Raw genomic sequence first — 24092 nt, forward strand, 5'->3', positions numbered from 1 at the left:
AGCACAGGGACTAATGGTAGCAACTTCTATTTCAATATATATTAGTACATATGTGAATTCATAATACCATCAATGAAATGTAGCTCTCCAACACCAGCAGCACTCATGTAGCTCCACATAAGGACACTGCCAACAACACGTTTCACTGTAGGTGAAAGATGCTACAGATGCCAGGCTATAGGGGCTCCGCACAACTTCTCCATAGAGAGTCAGTGTGTGGTTAGGTCTTTGGGTGGGGTGTGCGACACTAATTATTTTCTTCGTATTGGTGTCCATCACCCCCACAGCTGGTCCCCGTCATAGATGCAGTGGACAAACATGCCACACCGGAGTTCTCTTGGCAACCAAAATCTGAACAGTGTTTTTTCCTTTTCACCACTATGACAGACATAGCCTCACTCCTGATGGGTCTTCATTTACTGTTACTTTGGGGTACTCTCACTCGACCTATCCTCACTATCTTGGAACTAGTCTGCACGCCGCCGGACACCTGTGTCTCCATTCCCCCACTCTTATCTCTCCAGTGTCCACCTTTGGCCCCTATGGCTGTCTACCCTGATGGCATCCCTGAGCCCGTCGAGGTGAACCATAGGCTATGGGCCTTTAAGAAATTAGCTCAGGTTTCCCTGACCAACCTTTACTCCATGACACATCTTTAGTCCTCGAACTCGCTATCCGATCCTGGCTTTGTTACATCGGGGACCCATACTTTACTAAGAGCAGCAATAATTATACCACATACATTAACAGCATACTTGGTACCTAAGACACATTTCTTTTACAATACAGACAATCAGCATAAAATAGTAGGGGGAGGGGGGATCACCTCCTACATAGGCACCTTGCTTTTTACTTTATGCTCTTCACCTCATCATACAGTTTTGATGTCATCAATTCCAAAACATTTATCTTGGTCTTTATCTCCAGAGTATAGAGTTCCAGTAATCTTCAAATTTTTCAGCATGGGACCTGGCAAATAGTAGGCGGGCTTTTTTGTGCAAGGGCTTTACTGTAAGAGAGGCTTCCGTTATGGGTGACACCCTTGCATGCCATTTCTCTGCAGTGAACAGTCTACAGTATTGTGGTAATAATAATAATAATAATATTTATTTTCATATAACGCTAACATATTCTGCAGTGCTTTACATACATCAGGAACACTGTCCCCCTTGGGGCTCAAAATCTAAATTCCCTGTCTGTATGTCTTTGGCGTGTGGGAGGAAACCGGAGAACCCTGAGGAAACCCACGCAAACACGGGGAGAACATACAGACTCCTTGCAGATGTTGTCCTTGGTGGTATTTGAAAGCAGGACCCCAGCGTTGCAAGACCGCAGTGCTAACCGCTGAGCCATTGTGCCACCCGGTAGGTAAAGTGTTTCAAGGGAAACACTCTCCCTATTTTTGCTTTCTACTTCTTTAGCTAACTGCAGTGAACTTGCATGTCAATTTCCTTCATACCTTCTCATCAGATAACGCTCTTATTTAAGCATTACCTTCCATGGTTGGGTTGGACCTCCCTGTGCAAGGGTTGCATTTCAATCTTTGAAAAAAAATTCTATGACTTTTGCATTCTGGTTGATAAGTAAAGCTTTCCTGCTCTTCTTGTAGCCTTCACCTTTCTAGTGTAAATAAATTATTTTCTTTCTCAAGTACTGTCACATTTCTCTTTTATATGGTGCTATTGTTCACAGCATGAAATGGCAAGGGGTTTTCTTTGTTAAGAAATTCCATTTTATAGTCAACTGTCTGCTGGACAACTGTCTAATGAACAATTACACTTACCGGTGGATGAGTTCTTGTGAAATAGAATTTTATAGTCTAAATTTTAGCTTTGCTTTAGTTTACTAAACAGATCTAACTTTGTAATATATAAACAGTCCATACGATATATTTGTGCTGCGAACAAAAAAAAAAAAATTCTTACTAAAAATACAAAAAAATGATAATCTTTATATGGCCATTTAGGCAATATACCGTATTTTTCGCTTTATAAGACGCACCTGATAATAACACGCACTCCAAATTTGGTGAAGGAAAAGAGAAAAAATGTTTTATTAACGTTAAATGGGGTCCGTCTTATAATGCCAGTGTCCGTCTAACAAATCATATAGGGTATATGTCCCTCATAGCCCCCCATCCTAGAATTAGCCCCTTTAATCTGGATATGGCCCCCTTATATTGAATATAGCCCCCTTGTGCTGGTACACGTCGCCCAGTGATGCCACATGCCCCCCATTGATGACACACGTCCCCCATTGATGGCACACGTCCCTTATTGATGGCACATGTCTCCTATTGATGGCACAGGTCTCCTATAGATGGCACATGTCTCCTACAGCTGGCACAGGTCTCCTATGGATGGCACACGTCCCCCTGTGCTGCCCATGGCCCCCTATGGATGGCACATGTCCCCCTGTGCTGCCCATGGCCCTCTATGGATGGCACATGTCCCCATGTGCTGCTCATGGCCCTCTATGGATGGCACACGTCCCCCTGTGCTGCCCATGGCCCCCTATGGATGGCACATGTCCCCCCGTGCTGCCCATAGCCCCCTATGGATGGCACAAGTCCCCCTGTGCTGCCCATGGCCACCTATGGATGGCACACATCCCCCTCTGCTGCCCATGGCCCCCTATGGATGGCAAACATCCCCCTGTGCTGCCCATGGCCCCTTATGGATGACACACATCCCCTTGTGTTTGATATGGCCCCCTTGCTGCTGCCCATAGTTAAATAAAAAACTTTTTGCTTACCTTCTCCAGCGCTGTCCTCCTCCGTGTCTCCCTCTGTGCTGCTGAGCTCTTACACTTCCTGCTTCTCGGTGTCGGTCATGTGATCGGCACAGCAGAGTTACATCATCTCTGCATGCCTGATCACAGCGGCAGCAGGGAGACATCGGGAGGTCAGCACTGGAGGCGGTAAGTAAAGCTTTTTTATTTTAGGATGAGCAGCAGCATGGGGGCCATATCTAACATGGGAGGGGGGCATGTGCCATCAAAGGGGGGCGCAGGCACATATAATATGCGGTGCTCTCCCAGCCCATCACCGCGGTGCGGTTTTCAGCACCACGGTGATGGACAGCGGCAGTGCATATTATATGAGCGGGAGCAGGAGATCTCCCGCTGCCTCCACCAGCCTGCCTCAGCCGCCAGCACCGCTCCAGAGCTGCCCCCACCTCCCCTGGACCCAGCAGTATATAATCCATATATTCGGATTATAAGACGCACCCCCTACTTCCCCCCAGAATTTGGGGGAACAAAAGTGCGTCTTATAATGCGAAAAATACGGTAGTTACATTCTAGGATTAAGCAAAATTTGTACCTAGCAATATCTATGAATTCACATTGAGTGTAATTTGTCAGGTTATGTTGTTTAACAATACACATAGCTTACATCAAATAATATGTAATTTTCTTCTGGTTTACCTCTAGTATGGAAAATTGTTTCTTTAATTATGGGACAGCAGTATGGTTCAGTGCTTAGAATGTTGGTTCTGGCATCCAATCTAAACAATGATAACATCTGTATGTGCTACATGACAGTCATGGCCGAAAATGTTTTGGCATTCAAATGTTTACTTCCTTTGTGTGTATTGGAACATCATAAAACAAACAAAGGAAAAAAGGGGCAAATTGGACATAATTTCACACAAAACCCCCAAACTGTGCCTGACGAAATTTTTGGTACCTTTCTAAAATTTTGGGTAAACAACTTTGTTGTTCAAACTCACTTATGGCAAGTAACAGGTGTGGGCAATATGAAAATCACACCTGAAACCAGATAAAAGGGTACTCTGTCTGTGTATGCCACGCTAGCATGGAGAACAGAAAGAGAAGAAAACTGGCTGAGGTCTTGAGAACAAAAATTGTTGAAAAATATCAACAATCTCAAGGTTAAAAGTCCATCTCCATAGATCTTGATGTTCCTTTGTCCACGGTGCGCCATATAATCAAGAAGTTTACAACCCATGACATTGTAGCTGTTACGTATCATATCAGTCCAGGAGTGGACCCACTGGGCTGTGCACCGGACTCCCTCAGGGAGGCCACCAGGAGCTAACCCCTATACAGGGACTGTCTGGCGACCACCCCAGAGGGCCTAGATGCACAGTGGCCGGAACACAGGCGAGGTACCGGAAGCATCCTCGGAAAGTCCGGAGGGAATCGGAACGGATGACCGGAGCCGGGTGAGGGCCGCAGGCGGAGTCCGGGACCAGTGACAAGGACGGACTGGAGACTTCAGATGGAATCCAGAACCGGTGACGAAGTGAAGCCGGGGGACGATGGAGAGATCCACTGCAAACGGACACCGGGGAATCTCCAGGGAGCCGGACCAGCTGAGGCAAACCGGGTGTCAGATTCTGAGGACAGAGACAGGGTTAATGACCGAACACAAGGGGCTTGAACACTATCACAAGATACTAGCTGAGAGAACTTGTTGAACAAGCACCGCCCGTAAGGAACAGGAAGTCTTTTATACCCTGTACCTGCAATCAGCCACATCCTGTTCCAGGGATGCTGGCCCTATAAAACAAGGTGACTAAGCGTTCCCGCGCCCTAACACGCATGCGTGAAGCCCGGGAGCCAGAGGCAAGCACAGGAGGCCGGGGGCAGGGCGCAGAGGAACCGGGGGCAAAGTCCCGAGTCGCAGAAAGCCGGAGGGACCGCCGAGCAGGGAGCATGGGAGATGCATAGGAGCGGGAGCAGCGGCTGCGATCGGTGAGCACATGGACCGGATCAGTGGGTACGGAGTGGCGCCGTGACACAGAGACTGGATCAGTGGGTACGGAGTGGTGCTGTGACACAGAGACCGGATCAGTGGGTACGGAGCGGTGCCGGGACAACGAGACTGGATCAGTGGGTGCGGAGCGGCGCCGTGACACAGAGACCGAATCAGTGGGTATGGAGCGGTGCCGGGCACTGAGACCAGATCAGTTGGTACAGAGCGGTGCCGGACACAGGGAGCGTGACAGTAGATAATCTTCCTGGACATGAACAGCAGACAAAACTTGGTGAAAGGTTGCAACACAGGAGATAGTCCAGATGGTGGATGAGCAGCCACACTATAGTTCCAAGAATGTGGAGTATGTTTGGCTCACTGGGTATAAAAGTATGTAGGTGCTCGGAGTTAAAAAAAAAACCACAACAATTAATAGAGATAAACTCTGGCACACATGAAGAAAAAAGAAAAAGAAAGGAATAATGTTCTCTTCCATAATGCTTTTTTATTTTGAGAAAAGAAGAAAATCAATAGAAGGACATGCGTGTTCCAACGTATCGGCTGATGCAACAGCCTTTCTCAGGGAACATGTCAAGTGGCGTATCTATGAGTTTGACAATGAATAATCATGCACAGAAGGTATTAATGTGACTAACGTCTGCCTTATCTGACTAAAGGATCAAAAGGTACCTGGAATATACATACAGTTAGGTCCAGAAATATTTGGACAGTGACACAATTTTCGCGAGTTGGGCTCTGCATGCCACCACATTGGATTTGAAATGAAACCTCTACAACAGAATGCAAGTGCAGATTGTAACGTTTAATTTGAAGGTTTGAACAAAAATATCTGATAGAAATTGTAGGAATTGTACACATTTCTTTACAAACACTCCACATTTTAGGAGGTCAAAAGTAATTGGACAAATAAATCAAACCCAAAAAAAATATTTTTATTTTCAATATTTTGTTGCGAATCCTTTGGAGGCAATCACTGCCTTAAGTCTGGAACCCATGGACATCACCAAACGCTGGGTTTCCTCCTTCTTAATGCTTTGCCAGGCCTTTACAGCCGCAGCCTTCAGGTCTTGCTTGTTTGTGGGTCTTTCCGTCTTAAGTCTGGATTTGAGCAAGTGAAATGCATGCTCAATTGGGTTAAGATCTGGTGATTGACTTGGCCATTGCAGAATGTTCCACTTTTTTGCACTCATGAACTCCTGGGTAGCTTTGGCTGTATGCTTGGGGTCATTGTCCATCTGTACTATGAAGCGCCGTCCGATCAACTTTGCGTCACTTGGCTGAATCTGGGCTGAAAGTATATCCCGGTACACTTCAGAATTCATCCGGCTACTCTTGTCTGCTGTTATGTCATCAATAAACACAAGTGACCCAGTGCCATTGAAAGCCATGCATGCCCATGCCATCACGTTGCCTCCACCATGTTTTACAGAGGATGTGGTGTGCCTTGGATCAGGTGCCGTTCCCTTTCTTCTCCAAACTTTTTTCTTCCCATCATTCTGGTACAGGTTGATCTTGGTCTCATCTGTCCATAGAATACTTTTCCAGAACTGAGCTGGCTTCATGAGGTGTTTTTCAGCAAATTTAACTCTGGCCTGTCTATTTTTGGAATTGATGAATGGTTTGCATCTAGATGTGAACCCTTTGTATTTACTTTCATGGAGTCTTCTCTTTACTGTTGACTTAGCTTAGAGACAGATACACCTACTTCACTGAGAGTGTTCTGGACTTCAGTTGATGTTGTGAACGGGTTCTTCTTCACCAAAGAAAGTATGCGGCGATCATCCACCACTGTTGTCATCCGTGGACGCCCAGGCCTTTTTGAGTTCCCAAGCTCACCAGTCAATTCCTTTTTTCTCAGAATGTACCCGACTGTGGATTTTGCTACTCCAAGCATGTCTGCTATCTCTCTGATGGATTTTTTCTTTTTTTTCAGCCTCAGGATGTTCTGCTTCACCTCAATTGAGAGTTCCTTAAACCGCATGTTGTCTGGTCACAGCAACAGCTTCCAAATGCAAAACCACACACCTGTAATCAACCCTAGACCTTTTAACTACTTCATTGATTACAGGTTAACGAGGGAGACGCCTTCAGAGTTAATTGCAGCCCTTAGAGTCCCTTGTCCAATTACTTTTGGTCCCTTAAAAAAGAGGAGGCTATGCATTACAGAGCTATGATTCCTAAACCCTTTCTCCGATTTGGATGTGAAAACTCTCATATTGCAGCTGGGAGTGTGCACTTTCAGCCCATATTATATATATAATTGTATTTCTGAACATGTTTTTGTAAACAGATAAAATAACAAAACTTGTGTCACTGTCCAAATATTTCTGGACCTAACTGTATGATCAGTGTTGATATGATATCACGATCAGATTCAGTGTAACGGTGTTCTAATAATGGAATCCAAAGAATTCCACAGACCAAGAGCATCAGTACAAGGTAATAGAATATGCCGGAATCTCTTCTGGGGTAGTGGCAGCTACAAGTACAAATGTACAGGAAATGGTACCTTGGCCCTTTGTATATACTTATTGGTCGCCCATGTAATGCTCCATGCCCAGGGGAGAGACAAATAAGAGTGTACCAATTATCAGGTCTCACTGTTGTAATAGCATGACATGGGTACAAAAACTCCTGGTTAGGGGTGAATGATAATACCTTTAGGTAGGGGGAGCTAAGGTGATGACTGAATCAGAGGATGGGGGATCTCCACCTCAACCTGATGGTAACCAAGACTATTCCAAGACAGTGCTGCCACCACTCTCTTATTTGTCTCTCCCCTGGGCATGGAGCACTACATGGGTGACCAATAAGTGTATACAAAGGGCCAACGTCCAATTTCCTGGACATTTGTACTTGTAGCTGCCACTACCCCAGAAGAGATTCCGGCATATTCTATTACCTTGTACTGATGCTCTTGGTCTGTGGAATTTTTTGGATTCCATTATTAGAACAACGTCACACTGAATCTGATCGTGATATCATTTCAACACTGATCATATATTCCAGCGCACCTTTGATCCTTTAGTCAGATAAGGCAGACGTTAGTCACATTGATACCTTCTGTGCATGATTATTCATTGTCAAACTCATAAATACGCCACTTTACATGTTCCCTGAGAAAGGCTGTTGCATCAGCCGATACGTTGGAACACGCATCTCCTTCAATTGATTTTCTTCTTTTATCAAAATAAAAAAGCATTACGGAAAAGAACATTATTTTTTATCTTTTTCTTTTTTCTTCATGTGTGCCGGAGTTTATCTCTATTAACAATATAGTTCCAAAGAAATTCAAGCTGTCTCGCAGACTTAAGGCTGCTTTACATGCAGCGACATCGCTAGCGATGTCGCTCGTGAAAGCACCCGCCCCGTCGTTTGTACGTCATGGGCAAATTGCTGGCCATGGCGCACAATATCGCTAGTACCCGTCACACGAACTTATCTGCCTAACGACGTCGCTGTGGCCGGCGAACTGCCTCTTTTCTAAGAGGGCGGTTTGTGCGTCATCACAGTGACGTCACACGGCAGATGTCCACTAGCAGCGGAGGGGCGGAGAGCAGCCAAATGAAAGTCACGCCCACCTTGTTGCCGGAGGACGCAGGTACGGTGTTGTTTGTCATTCCTGGGATGTCACACATAGCGATGTGTGCTGCCTCAGGAACGACGAACAACCTGCTCACTCGTACATATCACACGCAACGACGTCGCTAACGAGGCCGGATATGCGTCACGAATTCCGTGACCCCAATGACATCTCGTTAGCGATGTCGTTGCGTGTAAAGCCCCCTTTAGGCTACATCAGTGTCAGCGCAAACTATCCAAAATGTAAATAAACTTTATGGCAGGAGTCCCAGGAGGACCCCTATGCTGACATGAGACATAAAAGAGCTAGACTTTGGTTTACCAAAATGTATGTGAGTAAGCCGAATTCCTTCTGGGACAGGATCTTGTGGACAGTTGAGACCAAGATAGAGCTTTTTGGTAACGCACATCATTTTACTGTTTACCGAAAACGGAATGAAGCCTACACAGAAAAGAATACAGTATCTGTCAAATATGATGGAGACTCAAAGATATTTTAGGGTTGTGTCTCTGACTTTGGCACTAGGTGCCTTGACTGTGAGCAAGGTGTCATGAAATCTGAAGATTACTAATGGATTTTGGGTCACAATGTAGTGCCCAGTGTCAGAAAGATGTGTTTATCTTAGGTAATGGGTCTCCCAGCAGGAAAATGACCACAAACATACTTCAAGAAACACCAGAAATGGATGGAAACAAAGTGCTGAAGAATTCTGAAGTGGCAGCAATGAGTCCGGATATAAATTCCATTGCCCCTCTGGAGAGATCTTAAAATTGCTGTTTGGAGAAGACATCAATATGAGAAACCTGGAGCAATTTAAAAAAGTAGAGTGGTATAAAATTCCAGTTGAGCAGTGTAAGAAGCTTGTGGATGGTTGAAGGAGTGATTGATTGTAGTTATTTAGTCTAAAGGGAGTGCAACCAAATATTAAGTTGAGGGTGCCAATGTGGCGCCCCTGACCTGGTCAGGCACCAGTGAGTACTGCACCCATACTGGGTCAGTACAACACAGGTAATCCCAGAGGCTGACTAGGGTGTGGACACACGGAACACCAGAACCAGGAACACACACACAGCTAGAGGGGATCCCTGAGCAGACTCAGGTAGGGGGCACGGCCCTCGCCTCCCAGCTAGTGGTGAGTGGTGTCACTGGGAACAAGGGAGTTGTGCAGAGGCAGCCGAAGGAGAAGGAAGTGGATGAGTCGCGTCTGGAGGGCAGAGCAGTGGAGCAGGGCCCTTGCAGACACTGCACCGTTCGTGGCTGCTGGCGGGGGAGAAGGGCTACTGTTTAGTGCTGCCTCAAAACCACCTGAGGCCAGAGTGCAGAGAGGTGGCTGAGTAAGGGGACTGTCAGTAAACCCAGCTCGCATGGGGTACAGGTCCCCAGAGCAGGGGCCCATTCAGTTGGCATGCCAAACCTGCCGGTGAGGGCACTTTATGCACCTCACCAACCTACACCGAGTCTGCAGCTACAGCAGCAACGAGGGGCCCATAAGTGACTGACGGCAAGCAGCCAGAATTACTTGGTCCACGCTGCCCGCAAACGGGCCAGAAAGGGGAGAACGGCATATGCGACTTCCCTGGGTGATCCCAGCAAGACTTCAGGTCGGGGTCACCTCAAAACAAGAAGGGCTAGGAAGGCGAGTCAGCAGTCACCCCTACATCAGCCGAAGGGATACCTGGTTCCACCTAGTCCACCATAGCATTGCCCAGGTTAACTCACCCCTGCCACCTGAAAGTGAGTAAAAACCCTGAAAGACATTGCTGTTTTGTGTGTGAGTTCTTCTGCGACCTGTAGTACTAAACACTTACACCGGGTCCTGGGGCCATCCTCACTCTCAGGAGGCCATCACATCTAACTGCACCTACCATCAGCCTCAGATGTCTTCTAAAATGCAGTGGCGGTCGCCCTCACCGCAATACGGAGAGTGGCGTCACGAATCCCAGTGAAGTTAACCTACCTGTGACCAGAAAAGTTCCAAGCCCATGGAGACCCTGCGGCGACCTGCACCAGAAGGTAATGCGGGGCTCCACACCAGCAATTTTGTTCTGCCCGTTTTTGGAGTTTTGTGTGAAATTATTTCCAATTTGCCATTTTTCTCTTTTTTTTTTTTTTATGGTGTTCCAATACACACAAAGGAAATGAACATGTGTATAAGGCCTGCAACACACATCCGTGTTTCCAGTACGTGTTTGGTACGTTTTTGCACGTACCGGAGACACGGAGACCCATGTTATTCAATGGGTAATGGTACACACACGTAAAATCACACGGAACGTGTGTCCGTGTGGTAAGTACGTGTGTGCGGTTTTCTACACAGACGGCATGTCCGTTTTTGGCCGGCAGCACGCAGGCATGGACCCGCTATAGTCTATGAGTCCGTGCCTGCACGGACCGCACACGGAGTATGTCCTTGTTCAGCACGTTTCGTCCGTGTGCGTTTTTAAACGAGCGATCTTTTTTCTTTTTTTTTTATTAAAGTCAGTCTACTTACCTTTTTTTCCTGCTGTTCTCAGTCATACTTACATTGGCGCTCGGTCTTTTTCTTCCCCCGGCTCATACTTACCAATCCCCGACCACCAGCGCGGCGAGGAACAGCTGTGCAGAGAATACGCGGCAACAATTACTTTGAAAATGCCGGCCGCTCATTAATTAATCTCGTATTCCCTGCTTTCCACGCCCACAGGCGCCTGTGATTGGTTGCAGTCAGACACGCTCCCCACGCTGAGTGACAGCTGTCTCACTGCACCCAATCACAGCTGCCGGTGGGCGTGTCTATACTGTGCAGTAAAATAAATAAATAATTTAAAAAAACGGCGTGCGGTCCCCACCCATTTTAATACCAGCCAGATAAAGTCATACGGCTGAAGGCTGGTATTCTCAGGATGGGGAGCCCCACGTTATGGGGAGCCCCCCAGCCTAACAATATCAGTCATCAGCCGCCCAGATTTGCCGCATACATTATATGCGTCAGTTCTGGGACTGTACCCGGCTCTTCCCGATTTTCCCTGGTGCGTTGGCAATTCGGGTAATAAGGAGTTAATGGCAGCCCATAGCTGCCACTAAATCCTAGATTAATCATGTCAGGCGTCTCCCCGAGATACCTTCCTTGATTAATCTGTAAGTTACAGTAAATAAATACACATACCTGAAAAATCCTTTATTTGCAATAAAAAACACTAACAAATACCCTCGTTCACCACTTTATTAAGCCCGAAAAACACCTCCATGTCCGGCGTAATCCACGGAGGTCCAGCATCGCATCCAGCTCTGCTACATGAAGGTGACAGGAGCTGCAGCAGACACCGCCGCTCCTGTCAGCTCCACGAAGCTACTGAAGAGAGCCGCGCGATCTGCTCAGCTGTCACTGAGGTAACTCGTGGCCACCGCTGGATCCTCCATCAAGGAAGGTATCTCGGGGAGACGCCTGACATGATTAATCTAGGATTTAGTGGCAGCTATGGGCTGCCATTAACTCCTTATTACCCCAATTGCCAACGCACCAGGGCAAATCGGGAAGAGCCGGGTACAGTCCCAGAACTGTCGCATATAATGTATGCGGCAATTCTTGGCGGCTGCTGACTGATATTGTTAGGCTGGGGGGCTCCCCATAACGTGGGGCTCCCCATCCTGAGAATACCAGCCTTCAGCCGTATGACTTTATCTGGCTGGTATTGAAATGGGTGGGGACCGCACGCTGTTTTTTTTTAGTTATTTATTTATTTATTTTACTGCACAGTATAGACACGCCCACCGGCAGCTGTGATTGGGTGCAGTGAGACAGCTATCACTCAGGATGGGGGGTGTGTGTGACTGCAACCAATCACAGGCGCCTGTGGGCGTGGAAAGCAGGGAATACGAGATTGATTAATGAGCGGCCGGCATTTTCAAAATAGTAAAAGCTGCCGGAGTTTTAAAAACAGCCGTGCAGCGCCGCGCCGGAGATCGGGGAACGGTAAGTATAAGAGAGAGGGCTGCTCACTTCAGTCACTCAGGGGATTAGCGGTCACCGGTGAGTCCTTCACGGGTGACCGCTAATCAGTACGCGGCACACAGACAGAGCCGCGGCATGACAATGAAGTCGGGTGAAGTTCACCCGAGTTCATTCTCATCGAGCAACTCTGCCTGCTGTCAGCCAACATGTAGAAACGACATTGTGCATCACACACACGGACATTCCACACGGACATTCCACGTACACATACACGGGCATTTTACACGCACGGACATTTTACACGCACACATGGATAGCATACGCCATCACACGGATGCCATACGTACCGGAGAAACGCCCAAAAAAAATGGAACACGGACCCGAAAAACGGACCGTGACACACGTACGTTTTTTAAGCGGAAGTGTGTTTTCGGCCTAACACAAACATGTAATTACAATAATTTTCTGACAGCGATACTTCATTTTCTGAAATAATTTCAAGGGTGCCAACACTTAGGGCCACGACTGTATTTGCGCCTTTATTTGCATTGTTTCTTCCACCATGTGTGCGCCCAACACATTCTTGCAAGTAAATTGACTTCCTAATTTATTGTTGTTAACTTGTGTCTGGAAACTTGATTGTGATCACCAATGGGCATAGGGAATGGTGACATTATCTGTGCAGTGCTCTGGAATATCTTGATTTGCATATAAGCCCATACCATTAGAAAATACAATTGCCATAAAAGGATGTTGATGGTCTGTACTATGTTTGGGTAGCTTGTGTCTGATGGCATCAAAGTAACTTCCACATGAAGAAAAGAACCCAGGTTTTCTAGCAAAACATTCCCCGGAGCATCACATTGCTTCCCTAGTTTGCCTTCTTAGCTTTTGAGCCCACAGAGATTTTTTTAGATAAAAAAGTACAAGTATTTTAATGGAAGCAGCTTTAAGAAAGGCTCTTTTTATGATCAGTTTTTGGAGATATTTTTCCTTTCCTGAAACTTTTTTTTTTTTTGCAGCCATTTGATTGGACAGTACCTAGATTGGAGCAAATTTCATCAGGAGCCTATTTAACAAAGTGACTTTTGCTTTCCTTTTTCCCTCTAGGTATTTTCCAAAACCCTAAAGTAGCAAAAATGCATAAAAGTCTGAACAAATGACCAGCAAAGTAGTTTTACAATAGAAATGCATTGGAAGACTTTTTCAGCAATTTTTAACTCGGTGTGCATGTGGCACCCCTGAGGCTTCAGTCGCCACAGGGTATTGCATTTCATTTAAGGTGCAATGTTTGGACTCGGGTGATGAAGGAGTTAATCATTGGTGTTGTAAGCCAGGCAATCTAAGGAAGTCCAGGTTACCAGGGTAACAGCCACTAAGAATCACCCCAAATGTGGGGGCACTGAGTGAGTGAGAGACACACAAACCTTTTTTCCTGGAGTTCAGTCTGGGAGCAGGAGAGGGCAGACAGCCTTAATAGAGGAAGAAGAGCAAGGCTCGTCCTGGGGACGGGAGACTGGTGGACATTGTCCCAGGACCATAGGCCACAACACAGCACGGAATCTGCAGGAATGAGACTGGAATAGGGTGAGAGGCAACCAGTGGAGTTGGTGAGACAGAGGAGACATGGTAGCTGAGGTCGAGCCTAACCGTTCCCACAGTGCCAGCGCAGTCAGGGTGCAGAGCCCTCGGTTGGGAAAACCTTCATGGACTCTAACAAATCTGCAGGGCTGGGGATTTCATGTCCCATCGCCCACCACCCACTTTCCAGGACATATAGGATCCAGGGTCGGGTTTACAGCCAGGCCCCACGGTGAGGACCCACGTCACCTGCATATGGGACGGGACAGGACACTTAGCATGGACAGCGGGGTCCCCAAGTTGCTTCAGGCCATGGGGAGTCAGTGCAAGGAGGAAGGTCTCACACATTTCCACAGACACCGGTGATTGCCTCTGATTCACCCAGGACTGGCTGGAGTCCATCCATGGTGGCGGAAAGCGGCACCTCCAGGGACCTTTAAGAACTGTGAGTAAAAGGAACTTAAAACCACAGCCCCAGTGTTGTCCTTGTCATTGCCGGTGCGGCCGCCTGCTTTTTGGCGCTATCAGCTGTCCCCATCACCCTCATTCTCCCTGGGGCTTGCTCCACCTGTGGGGAGCTGGACTTTCTGGGCTGCGTTAACATCAGCTCCGGAGGAGAGCAACATCTCGCAGCAGTGGGTAATTCCTGGCCGCTCACCACGGGTGGTGCTGCAAAGCATCCCCCATTCCCATCCAACACCGCTCTCGGAAGAGGAAAAGTCGCAGGAAGGGTGACATGCTTCCCAGGGAACCCTTCACTCTCCTTCCATCCCCCTTTACACATAGCACCCGCTTGTTCGTCTTTTACATGTAGCCAATGGAGCCACAAAGCCGGGTCAGGCCAGTCATAGCAACCTTACAAAACCACTGGCTTGGTGACGAGTAACCCCTTAGGTCCTGTGGGGCGCTACATGCACATACCCTGCAACCACCTACTTCCATAGTCCAATTGTGATTCTCATATGCCCACTATAGGCATTTTGTAGTGGACAAAGGTCTGCATTAGCTCTTCGAGTTGCTACTCCTGAAGACACTAAATGTGTGCTTAAGTAGATTCAGAAGGTGGTTATACCTAGAGACTAAACCGGCAGTCAATCTGGGACTGGTGAAGGAATCGAAAGTGATCCTTTTTGGGTAGGGTTTATGGATGGATGCTTAGTAGCAGGCCCTAGGTAGCTTACAGATCGAAAGGAAACAGGCCGAAACGGTGGTGAATGTAAGACAAGAGTGCAGTCTTGGGGTGGCAGATCCTGGAGCATCGCTACTCCTTGTTGCTGCGAGAACGTGGAACTACATGTGGACTAGAGGGACTCTCATGAATGGTATTTTTGTGATATGACTGGTTGTGGCAGAAGGTCTGGGAATAACTGGGATAGTAATATCTAAAGTGAACATTGATGAGCTGTGTCTTGCGGTACTTTGTGTAAAGAAAACATCCAATAAGTTATGTGCCCACTACTTATTGTGCTTGGTCGTCCACCAAAGACTGTTCAGTAAAATCTTGTTTATGAAGAAACAGTGGTGTCCTTACTTGAACTCTGGACAACTGGTCCTGAATAGCCCACACCAAGAGCATACGGCCTACAGGTGCATACCAACCAAAGTCCTAAAGCCCGCCCACCTAGCCAGGGTCACAACACTTTTCCTATGAAGTGGGGCCAGGGCACCTACCAGAGGGAATCCCTCACTACCGCCCCGTGCCCCTGCTTTACACATATACAATACAATAAACTCCGATGCCAGTCTGATCTATCATAGCCAGAAATAATGTTGTTGCTTATCTGTTCTACAGGAGCAATTTTCCATATTCTGTCTTTGAAAAGGATTCTACTTTTACATAATATTTATTACTTTCTCGTCGGAAAACAGAATTTTATCTGTTCTACCATAAAACAAGCCAGAATAAAAATATTGTATTTTATTCTTCAATCACATCTTTTTATACTTGAGATAATTTTCATGTAAGATAATAGGGTGATGTAGAAAGTTATTTTTTTTTTCTGTTGTGACAAGCTCACTGAAGAGCTATTAAGATGAATAGCTATATCTATTTTACATGCGTAATATGTTCTCCTTTTCTTCTTTTTCTCTGTAGATTGTGTCACAAAGGAAACTGTCAAAGTCATTGCTGAAGCATGGAAACACAGCGGGGAAATCATCTATAACGGTACGACTGCTACTGAAGTTCACACCGCCACAAAAATAGGAAAGATAATGGCGGTGTGTAATTAGACTATAATTAACTGGGCTCTTTACTAAGATCCATATATAGTAGATAGATTTTGGAATCATTTTATTTGGGCAGAGTTGTTTTTTTACTTTGCTAATAGAGAAAATATGTTTGGCTACTGCTTTACAGATTTGGCTTTAGTATACCGAAGTATCACCGTTATTTTATTTTTTAAATACAAGGAATTTTTAATATACCGTTCTGTAACATTGACAGCAAAAATATGACCTTTTAACCCCTTCCCTATACATTTTAGCATTTTTTTTTCTTCTCTTCTTCCAAGAGCCATAACTTTTTTTATTTTTCCATCGACATTTCGTTATGAGGGGAGGGGGGTGTGTGCGTGGAACAAGATGCAGTTTTGAATGCCACAATTCACTTTGCAATACAATGTACTAAAAAAATAGTTTGGTGAAATTGTGAACAAATTTTGTTTTTAACTCATTGATTGTGCGTTAATGATCCAGTAATTTGATTCTGCAGTTCAGTAAGATTATGAAGATACCATATTTATAGAAGCTCAAGTTTTTTATCCTTTTAAAAAAATGTAAACTTTAAAAAAAAATTTTGTTTTAAGGGAATCTGTCAGGTACAATAGGCACCCAGAACCAGAAGCCGTTCTGGGTGCAAATGTGATGCCCCTGGACTATCAGGTCGTCACAGGTTACTGTACAAACTGCCCTTCCGTGCAGTATTCCAAGTCCCTCATGGTTCTGGGCCTCTATCTGTCAGTGTTGCCTCCAACAGTAAATCAAATTCTAGATACACCCTGCACCACACCCACCAGGCACACCAGTGGATGGCTTGAGTGGAATAGAGTCGCCCACCTGGGGGGTCAGGGAGGGGAGGTGAAGAGTGTAGTGAGTTAGTTAGTGGTTGGTCAGTGAGAGGAGGTCGGGAGCGGTGGCTCCCAAGAGAAGCTGTCTATGTTGCAGACGGTAGTCTGGATCTAGTAGAGTCGGACCCCCGGTCGTAGGGGATTGTGGTGAGGTGCCTGGACCTGGGAGGACAGCCAGCAGCCTAGCACTATCACCGGTCTGGGACCTAAGGCATGATGGGGTACACGGACCCTAGGTTGGGGAGTAGCTTCAGGCAATCTGACAATTCACCTGAGGAGAACGGAGCCTTTATGATCTGTTCCCACCTGGTTCAGAATTGGGGCATTAGCACAACGAGGGGGATAGGACTTTCCAAGCCCAAATGGTCCAGAAAATCCCAAGCGTGAGCCCTGAGAGCAAGCTGCCACACTTAGCCACAGTGGGGAGCAGGGCCCAGCAAGTTTCATACTACTGGACCACCATGTTGAAGTTAAACTTAGTGCCAGGAGGCAGGTCATGGATTACCTGGCAACACTATAGGGGACGGGACCCGGAAGAACTCTCCTCAAAGGCAGCGGTACCCAGAGAGTTGGTTTACCAGTTGTAAGCATCTGCTTATTGACTGAGTGAGTACGAGAGTGACTCCTGCATCCCACGGCATCCCACACCGAGTCCCGGGGCATCCCTCCTACCTGTGGAGGGCTACGACATCTTTCCGCCCACTTCATCACCCTGGGTACAACTAACGGCAGCGGCGGTACTCCCAATTACCATACACCACGGGTGGCATCATGAACTATATCTAAATTCCCCTGTACATACTCCCCCTTCATTTGAGTTGCCGCACAAAACCGGGTCCGGAGACCCTCGAGCCACAGCGAACTTGGATCTGAGCAGCTCAGCTGCTTCCACGGGGGCGGCACACATTGCTAATCCCTGCCTAAGCGTCTCTGTATCTAGTAACATACATAAAGAGATCTTTAGAAAAAGTATTTCTAAAGATCCTTTTTGATATGCTAATGAGCACAGGGACTAGTCGCAAGGGTGTTAGTTCCTGCTCTTATTTCACCCTCTTAGCATGTTAGCACAACCACAGTGGCGTGCTAACATGCTATTCAATGTGCCCCTGTCCCAGCATCATCATCGGCAGTGATGCACATACCTGTGTCTATTGCACTGCCTCAGACGCCGGGCTTAGGGTCAGTGTGCAGGATCAAAAGTCCCCAGTAGCTTATAAAACTAAGCAAAACTCAAAGACATGGGATTTGGAAATCAAGATAAAAGAACAGCGAGAGGTGGGGCGGAGCTGGACATGGCAAAATGAGGAAGCTGCTTCCCTGAGCTCCTCGTTGTAAATCACCATAAAACCGGCATATCCCTGTAAAATGGGCAAATCAGCAGCAAAAAAGAACAATTCTCGCACTCCAAGACGTCCACCTACCTCCCAGAGCAACATAGATTCATATCTTATCCGCTCACAGGAGCCCGGAGTAACGGAGCAGCCAGGGCGAGAGCTGCAGCCTGCAGATTCTGAGCCCCACCCTGACCCTGACCCTGAGCCTGTCATCATGGAAGATCTGGAGGTCCAGAGGATGGAGGAGGTATCTAGGAACATTCGTGACCTGGACGGACTCACAGCCAAGTTCTCACCGGCGGCGGGACACAGCAGCAGCCCCGTGATGGGGCATGTGGAAAAACCAGCGGCGCCATGTCAAGATGGCGTCCACGAGTCTGTGGAACATACCGGCCAACCAACACTGGATGTTACAGTGTCTGTAGCCAAAGCCCCGCCTATGTTCTGCACCACCGTGACTCTGCCGGGACCGGAGATCTTACCAGGCTCGCCCACGGCCGGCACATGTGGAGGTTGAGCTGCTGCGTCCTCCAGGAACGCGGCACACGTGTGCCCAGGCCTGGGCGCGGAGTCACTGCTGCAGCCTCAAGCACTGGAAGTATCGGCGCTGTGCCGCGGCGTGGGAGTGAAGACATCAGAAGTCCCGCATACAGGTGCCCTGGAGGGGGGGAGGAGAGGGCTTCTGTTAGCCCCGCTGGACTGTCGGTATATTACCCTAAGGCACCGGATCTGCAGGGAGACCCTGGGAAAAGGGCACACGCTGGGCGTCATGGCAGTAATCGTAGCCCCACTCCCATACCAGAGGCCCCACAGGCCCTGAGGAGAGGTGGGGAGGAAGGAGGAATTCACAAACCTCCTATGTCTATGGGCATGTCCTGGGAGATCCCACAGAGAGAGTCATCCCCCGTCCCTTTGGATAGGTGGTCCACGGGATCCTCCTGGGCAGATAGCCCAACGGGCCCGAGTGGGGAATAGGAAGGAGGCACATCAATACCCATGAATGGTGGGCCCATAGTGCCGGGGTCATCCCCACTTTGGCTCACAGCTGTACCACAAGTGTGGGGTGGCACAAACAACTCCCAAGGTACACAGAAAATAATATATGGTCCAGCCCTACAGGACTCTTTTTGGGCATATCCCAAAACGTCCTATACTGCTGCTTCAGGGGGCGAGGACCGTCCAGCATTCTTGGCAGATTCGCGATCCCTGCTGCAGGCGATCCTCACCAAGAATGATATTGCAGCACTGGCCAATCAAGTGGTGGCAGAGTGTAAACAGAAATTCGCCCAACTGCGGACTGCTCTCTCCTCACTTACTCACAGGGTTGATGTCCTTGCCGAGCAGCAATCATCTTCCCAGGTTTCTATTCAATCTATCCAAGAGACAGTTGAGAATCAGTCCAAGCAATTATTTGCCCTTCAACAGCACGTAGATGATCTGGAGAACAGAAACAGAAGGAATAACCTACGTGTTAGGGGCATCCCAGAGTCAATTGCTGCTCCTGATATTCCTTCTGTTCTCATATCAATCTTTAATAACCTGCTAAAAAAACCACTAGGCACCCCTCTTGAGCTTGATAGAGCCCATAGGGCCTTACGGCCTCCGGAACCAGAGGACCCTCACCCAAGAGATGTTGTATGCAGGGTGCACTTTTTTGCCGCTAAGGAAGCCATTTTGCAAGCAGCTCGAAGCAAACAGAACTTATCATACAATGGTTCCACCATCCACATAATGCTGGACCTCTCAAGACACACCTTAGCCCAGCATGCCACCCTGAAGCCCCTTCTAGATGTCCTAAAAGAAAAGGGCCTCCTGTTCCGATGGTGTTTCCCCATTTCCTTATCGGTGCAGAAAGCCTCGAGGTGGTGGGTCCTACATTCTCCAGACAGCCTCCCATCATTTACCTCCAGCTTGGGCTTACCCGCAATTTCCATCTCTACATGGCCTACCACCTTACTACAACCTTGGGCCCCAAGGGGAAGAACCATGATTCCCAGGCCAAACCCATCTCCAGAGTTCAACAAGGGACTACCCACGAGAGGTGAACGTGGTCGCGGAGCTGGCCGCCCTCGGCGGTTGACATAGGCAAGCTCAAAAGCCGCGCGTACCTAGATGACATGTACTGTTCCCAGTTATCTAAGTTAAATGACTTTCACATGTTGCCTTAAAGTTTATTCATCGTCCATATTGCATAAGCATTTGATACTTTTGCAGGAGTTTATGGTTATCTCTAATGTTTAAAGCATAGTTAGAGCTCTATTTGGTTATGTCTGACATCTCTCTACCCCAAATAGGTTGGGATCCTCTGTCCTGCCTAGGTAAGGCGGACATGCTCCCTAGGAACGTTGGTTAGGATTTAGAACAATATGCAGGGTCTTTATACCTGCTGTTTTTTTTTTTGTTGCTTTTGGTCTCTCTGCTATATTCTTCACACCCTAAGTTTTCCCTCTTCCCTATTCACGGCGGCCGGGTTGCTCTTGTTCGATCTTATCTCTCATGTACTTTAATTGTCTCATCTTCTTACAGATGGCGAACCTAACTATCGCTTCCTTTAATGCCAAGGGCCTTAATGTTCCGGAGAAACTGGCACAGATCCTCTACCACTTCCATAAACGTAGGGTGAAAATAGTGTGCTTCCAGGAAACCCATTTCAAACAAGGACATGCCCCCACTATTAAAAATAAGTATTACCAGACTTGGGTATTCTCAGACAATCCAGAATCCCGTTCCAAAGCTGTGGCGATAGCCATTCATAAGTCCCTCCCACATCAAATCTTACACTGCACGACAGATAGCCTTAAAAGATATATTATCCTCTCACTGAGGGTTGGGGACCCAACACTCACAATAATAAATGCGTATGCCCCAAAGACAGGATAATTTTGTTGCTAGTCTGTTCGGCACCGCGATTCCCCTGATTCAGGGTACAGTAATTATGTGTGGCGACCTCAATGTTACCCTTGACCCAACACTGGATAATTCCAAAGGGAAATCCAGCATTCCATACACTACCATCAAATGTATCAAAAGAGCCCTATTACGTATTCAACTGTTCGACACGTGGAGATTAAAACACCCATCTGACAGGGACTACAGTTTCTATTCCCACTCACAAGATTCATATAGTCGTATAGACTACATTCTAATACAGCATAATGCTCTCCCCTGGACTCAACATACTGGGATGGACAAGATATTGTGGTAAGACCACGCGCCGGTTTATTGTGCGATCGACATTCCCTCTCTCTCTGCCCCTAGGGGGTCGTGGCGGTTTAATGAATCACTGCTGCTGGATGAGCTCTGCGTTACCGATGTTCAGACTTCTATCACTCGGTTCATGGAGGACCACTCAGTGGATGACACAGCCCCCACTTATAAGTGGGAAGCATTGAAGTGCGTCCTACGAGGCATTTTTATCAAGCATGGGTCCTGCATTAAAAAAGAAAAGGCCCAGGACATAGTAAGAGCGCTCCGTAAGGTTTCTGAGCTAGAGCTCATCCATAAGCAAGCATTATCAGCCACAAATTTGCAAGCACATCTACAAGCTAGGACAGAGGTCATGAAACTGCTAGACTCCTCATATAAGCACCTAATACAGGTGGGGAAGGGGAGGTTTTATGAGTTCGGTGATAAGCCAGGCAGATTGTTGGCCAATGCTTTGAGAGAAGGAAGAGCTCGTACCCTCATTCCATGCATTAAAACTTACGCGACAAACTGCTTTACGCCACCCCTGACATATCTAATGCCTTTCACGACTATTACTCCAAGCTATATAATTTGCCCAGCGAGCCACTTAAGACGAGTGATGGAGCCATTCAATGCCCTCACCTTTTAAATGTCTTCATAGCTCCACAATAGAAGACCTGGAAGGCCCATTTACATTGGAGGATATCTTGGCAGTGATTCGCGACACACCTGGCAATAAGAGTCCCGGCCCTGATGGGTTCCCCGCCATATTTTATAAATCCTTCGCAGATCAGTTAGCACCCTTAATGCTTCTCTCTTTCAATTCAATATCTGATACTGTCCTATTCCCGCCTCACTCCACAACTGCCCATATTGCACTGCTCCACAAGTCTGGAAAAGACCCTACTGCGTGTAGCAGTTTTAGACCAATATCACTCCTTAATGTAGATTTAAAAATCTATCCTAAGCTTTTGGCAAATAGTCTAGGCCCCATTCGACCTGACTTGATTCCCTGCCTGGCTTTGTCCCGGGCAGGGAAGCAAGGGACAGTACAATAAAGACCCTTGATCTGATCCAACACGCACATACCAAAAAACTCTCCTTGATGTTGCTATCCCTGGATGCTGAGAAGGCTTTCGACAGAGTCTCCTGGCAGTCACTTTCACAGATGCTGACCCACATTGGCCTGGGGCCAGCCTTTTCGTCTAAGATCATGGCCCTATATCACTCACCGACTGCATGTCTTAAAATCAATGGCACTCTGTCGCGACCCTTCTCCATCCATAACGGGACCCGGTAGGGATGCCCCCTATCACCATTACTTTATATCTTAGTCATGGAACATTTGTTATCGGCCATTAGAGCCAATCCTGATATTCAGGGACTTAGGGTCGCCAATCGGGAACATAAGTGCGCCGCCTTTGCTGACGATCTCCTTATATATTTGCGCAACCCCCTCACATCTCTTCCGTCATTAATGCTGGAACTAAATCGCTTTAGTAAGTGGTCCAACTTTAAAATTAAATTCGATTAAATCAGAGGCCCTAAATATCTCTTTGTCCCAAACAACAGTTAATGCTATAAAACCAAATTTCCCCTTCAAGTGGCCATCCCACGGCAGTATTGGATACTTGGCGTCAACATCCCATCCGATTTGTCCAGGCTCTTTCAATTAAACTATCAAGGTTTTCTGTCAAAGCTTGAGAGAGACTTAGCTTCATGGCAACGGGGTACTCTCTCATGGTTCGGCAGGGTTAGCGCACTCAGGATGACGGCCCTGCCAAAACTGATGTACTTGATTCAGACGGTCCCGGTTTACATCCCGGCGGCCTACTGGGTAAAGATGCAGCGCTTATTCCATCAGTTTGTTTGGTTAAAGAGGCGTTCTCATCTCGAGAGTAACGTTCTAACCAGGACCAAGAATGCGAGAGGAGTGGGGCTACCTGACTGTAGACGGTACTACTTGGCAGCCGCCCACGCTAGAGTTCTGGACCTTTTACATAGCTTTGGGTCTAAGCTCTTGGTCTGTTTGGCACATGATTTGTGCCCCTTATTGGTGCCGACACTGCCATGGACGTGGCCATTTCTTACCAAACATAAGATTGAGATGTCCTATAGCACCAAACAAACATTGAAAATTGTACACTCCACATCAATACGCAACCGCCTGCTTCAGTCTTGAGGGCCCCTCATGCCATTAACCGATAACCCCAACTTTTTGCCTGGGGCATCATCCAATAATTTTCTGGGAAACTCGAGGCAGAACCCCCTAAGACTGATTCATGTGGCACCAGGTGGAACCCTTCTACCACTCCTAGAGATTGTGGAAAATCGTAATTTTAAAATGCGGTTCTTTTTTGAATATGCCCAACTCAAACATTTCATAACCTCACAAGGCGTTGCCGTGACACATCCTCTACCCCAAACATCCTTTGAACACCTCTGTACTGTGTCTTCTGGTGTGCGTCATGTGATCTTAAAAGTGTACAAGATCATGACATGCACAGCGGAAGGGTCCCTTCCCCGCTTTTGTGCAGCATGGGAAGTGGAACTCAACCAGATGTTCGATGGGAATCAGTGGGAGTGTTGTTTTCGTCTTACCCATAGATCCGTGATCACTACAAGGATGCAAGAAACCAGATACAAAGTACTTTCTAGATGGTACAGG

At 47.2% G+C, this 24092-nt stretch overlaps 1 protein-coding gene across 1 annotated transcript in view; it reads left to right on the forward strand.

Moving 5' to 3' along the window:
- CPNE4 (copine 4) overlaps window positions 1-24092 on the forward strand; it is a 796320-nt gene that overhangs the window by 497229 nt on the left and 274999 nt on the right. Inside the window, exon 4 of the mRNA XM_075315205.1 lies at window positions 15932-16003. Coding sequence (XP_075171320.1) covers window positions 15932-16003 — 72 coding nt within the window. The remainder of the gene's footprint in view (window positions 1-15931; window positions 16004-24092) is intronic.

Source organism: Anomaloglossus baeobatrachus, chromosome 6, assembly GCF_048569485.1.
Source record: "Anomaloglossus baeobatrachus isolate aAnoBae1 chromosome 6, aAnoBae1.hap1, whole genome shotgun sequence".
Taxonomy (NCBI): Eukaryota; Metazoa; Chordata; class Amphibia; order Anura; family Aromobatidae; genus Anomaloglossus; species Anomaloglossus baeobatrachus.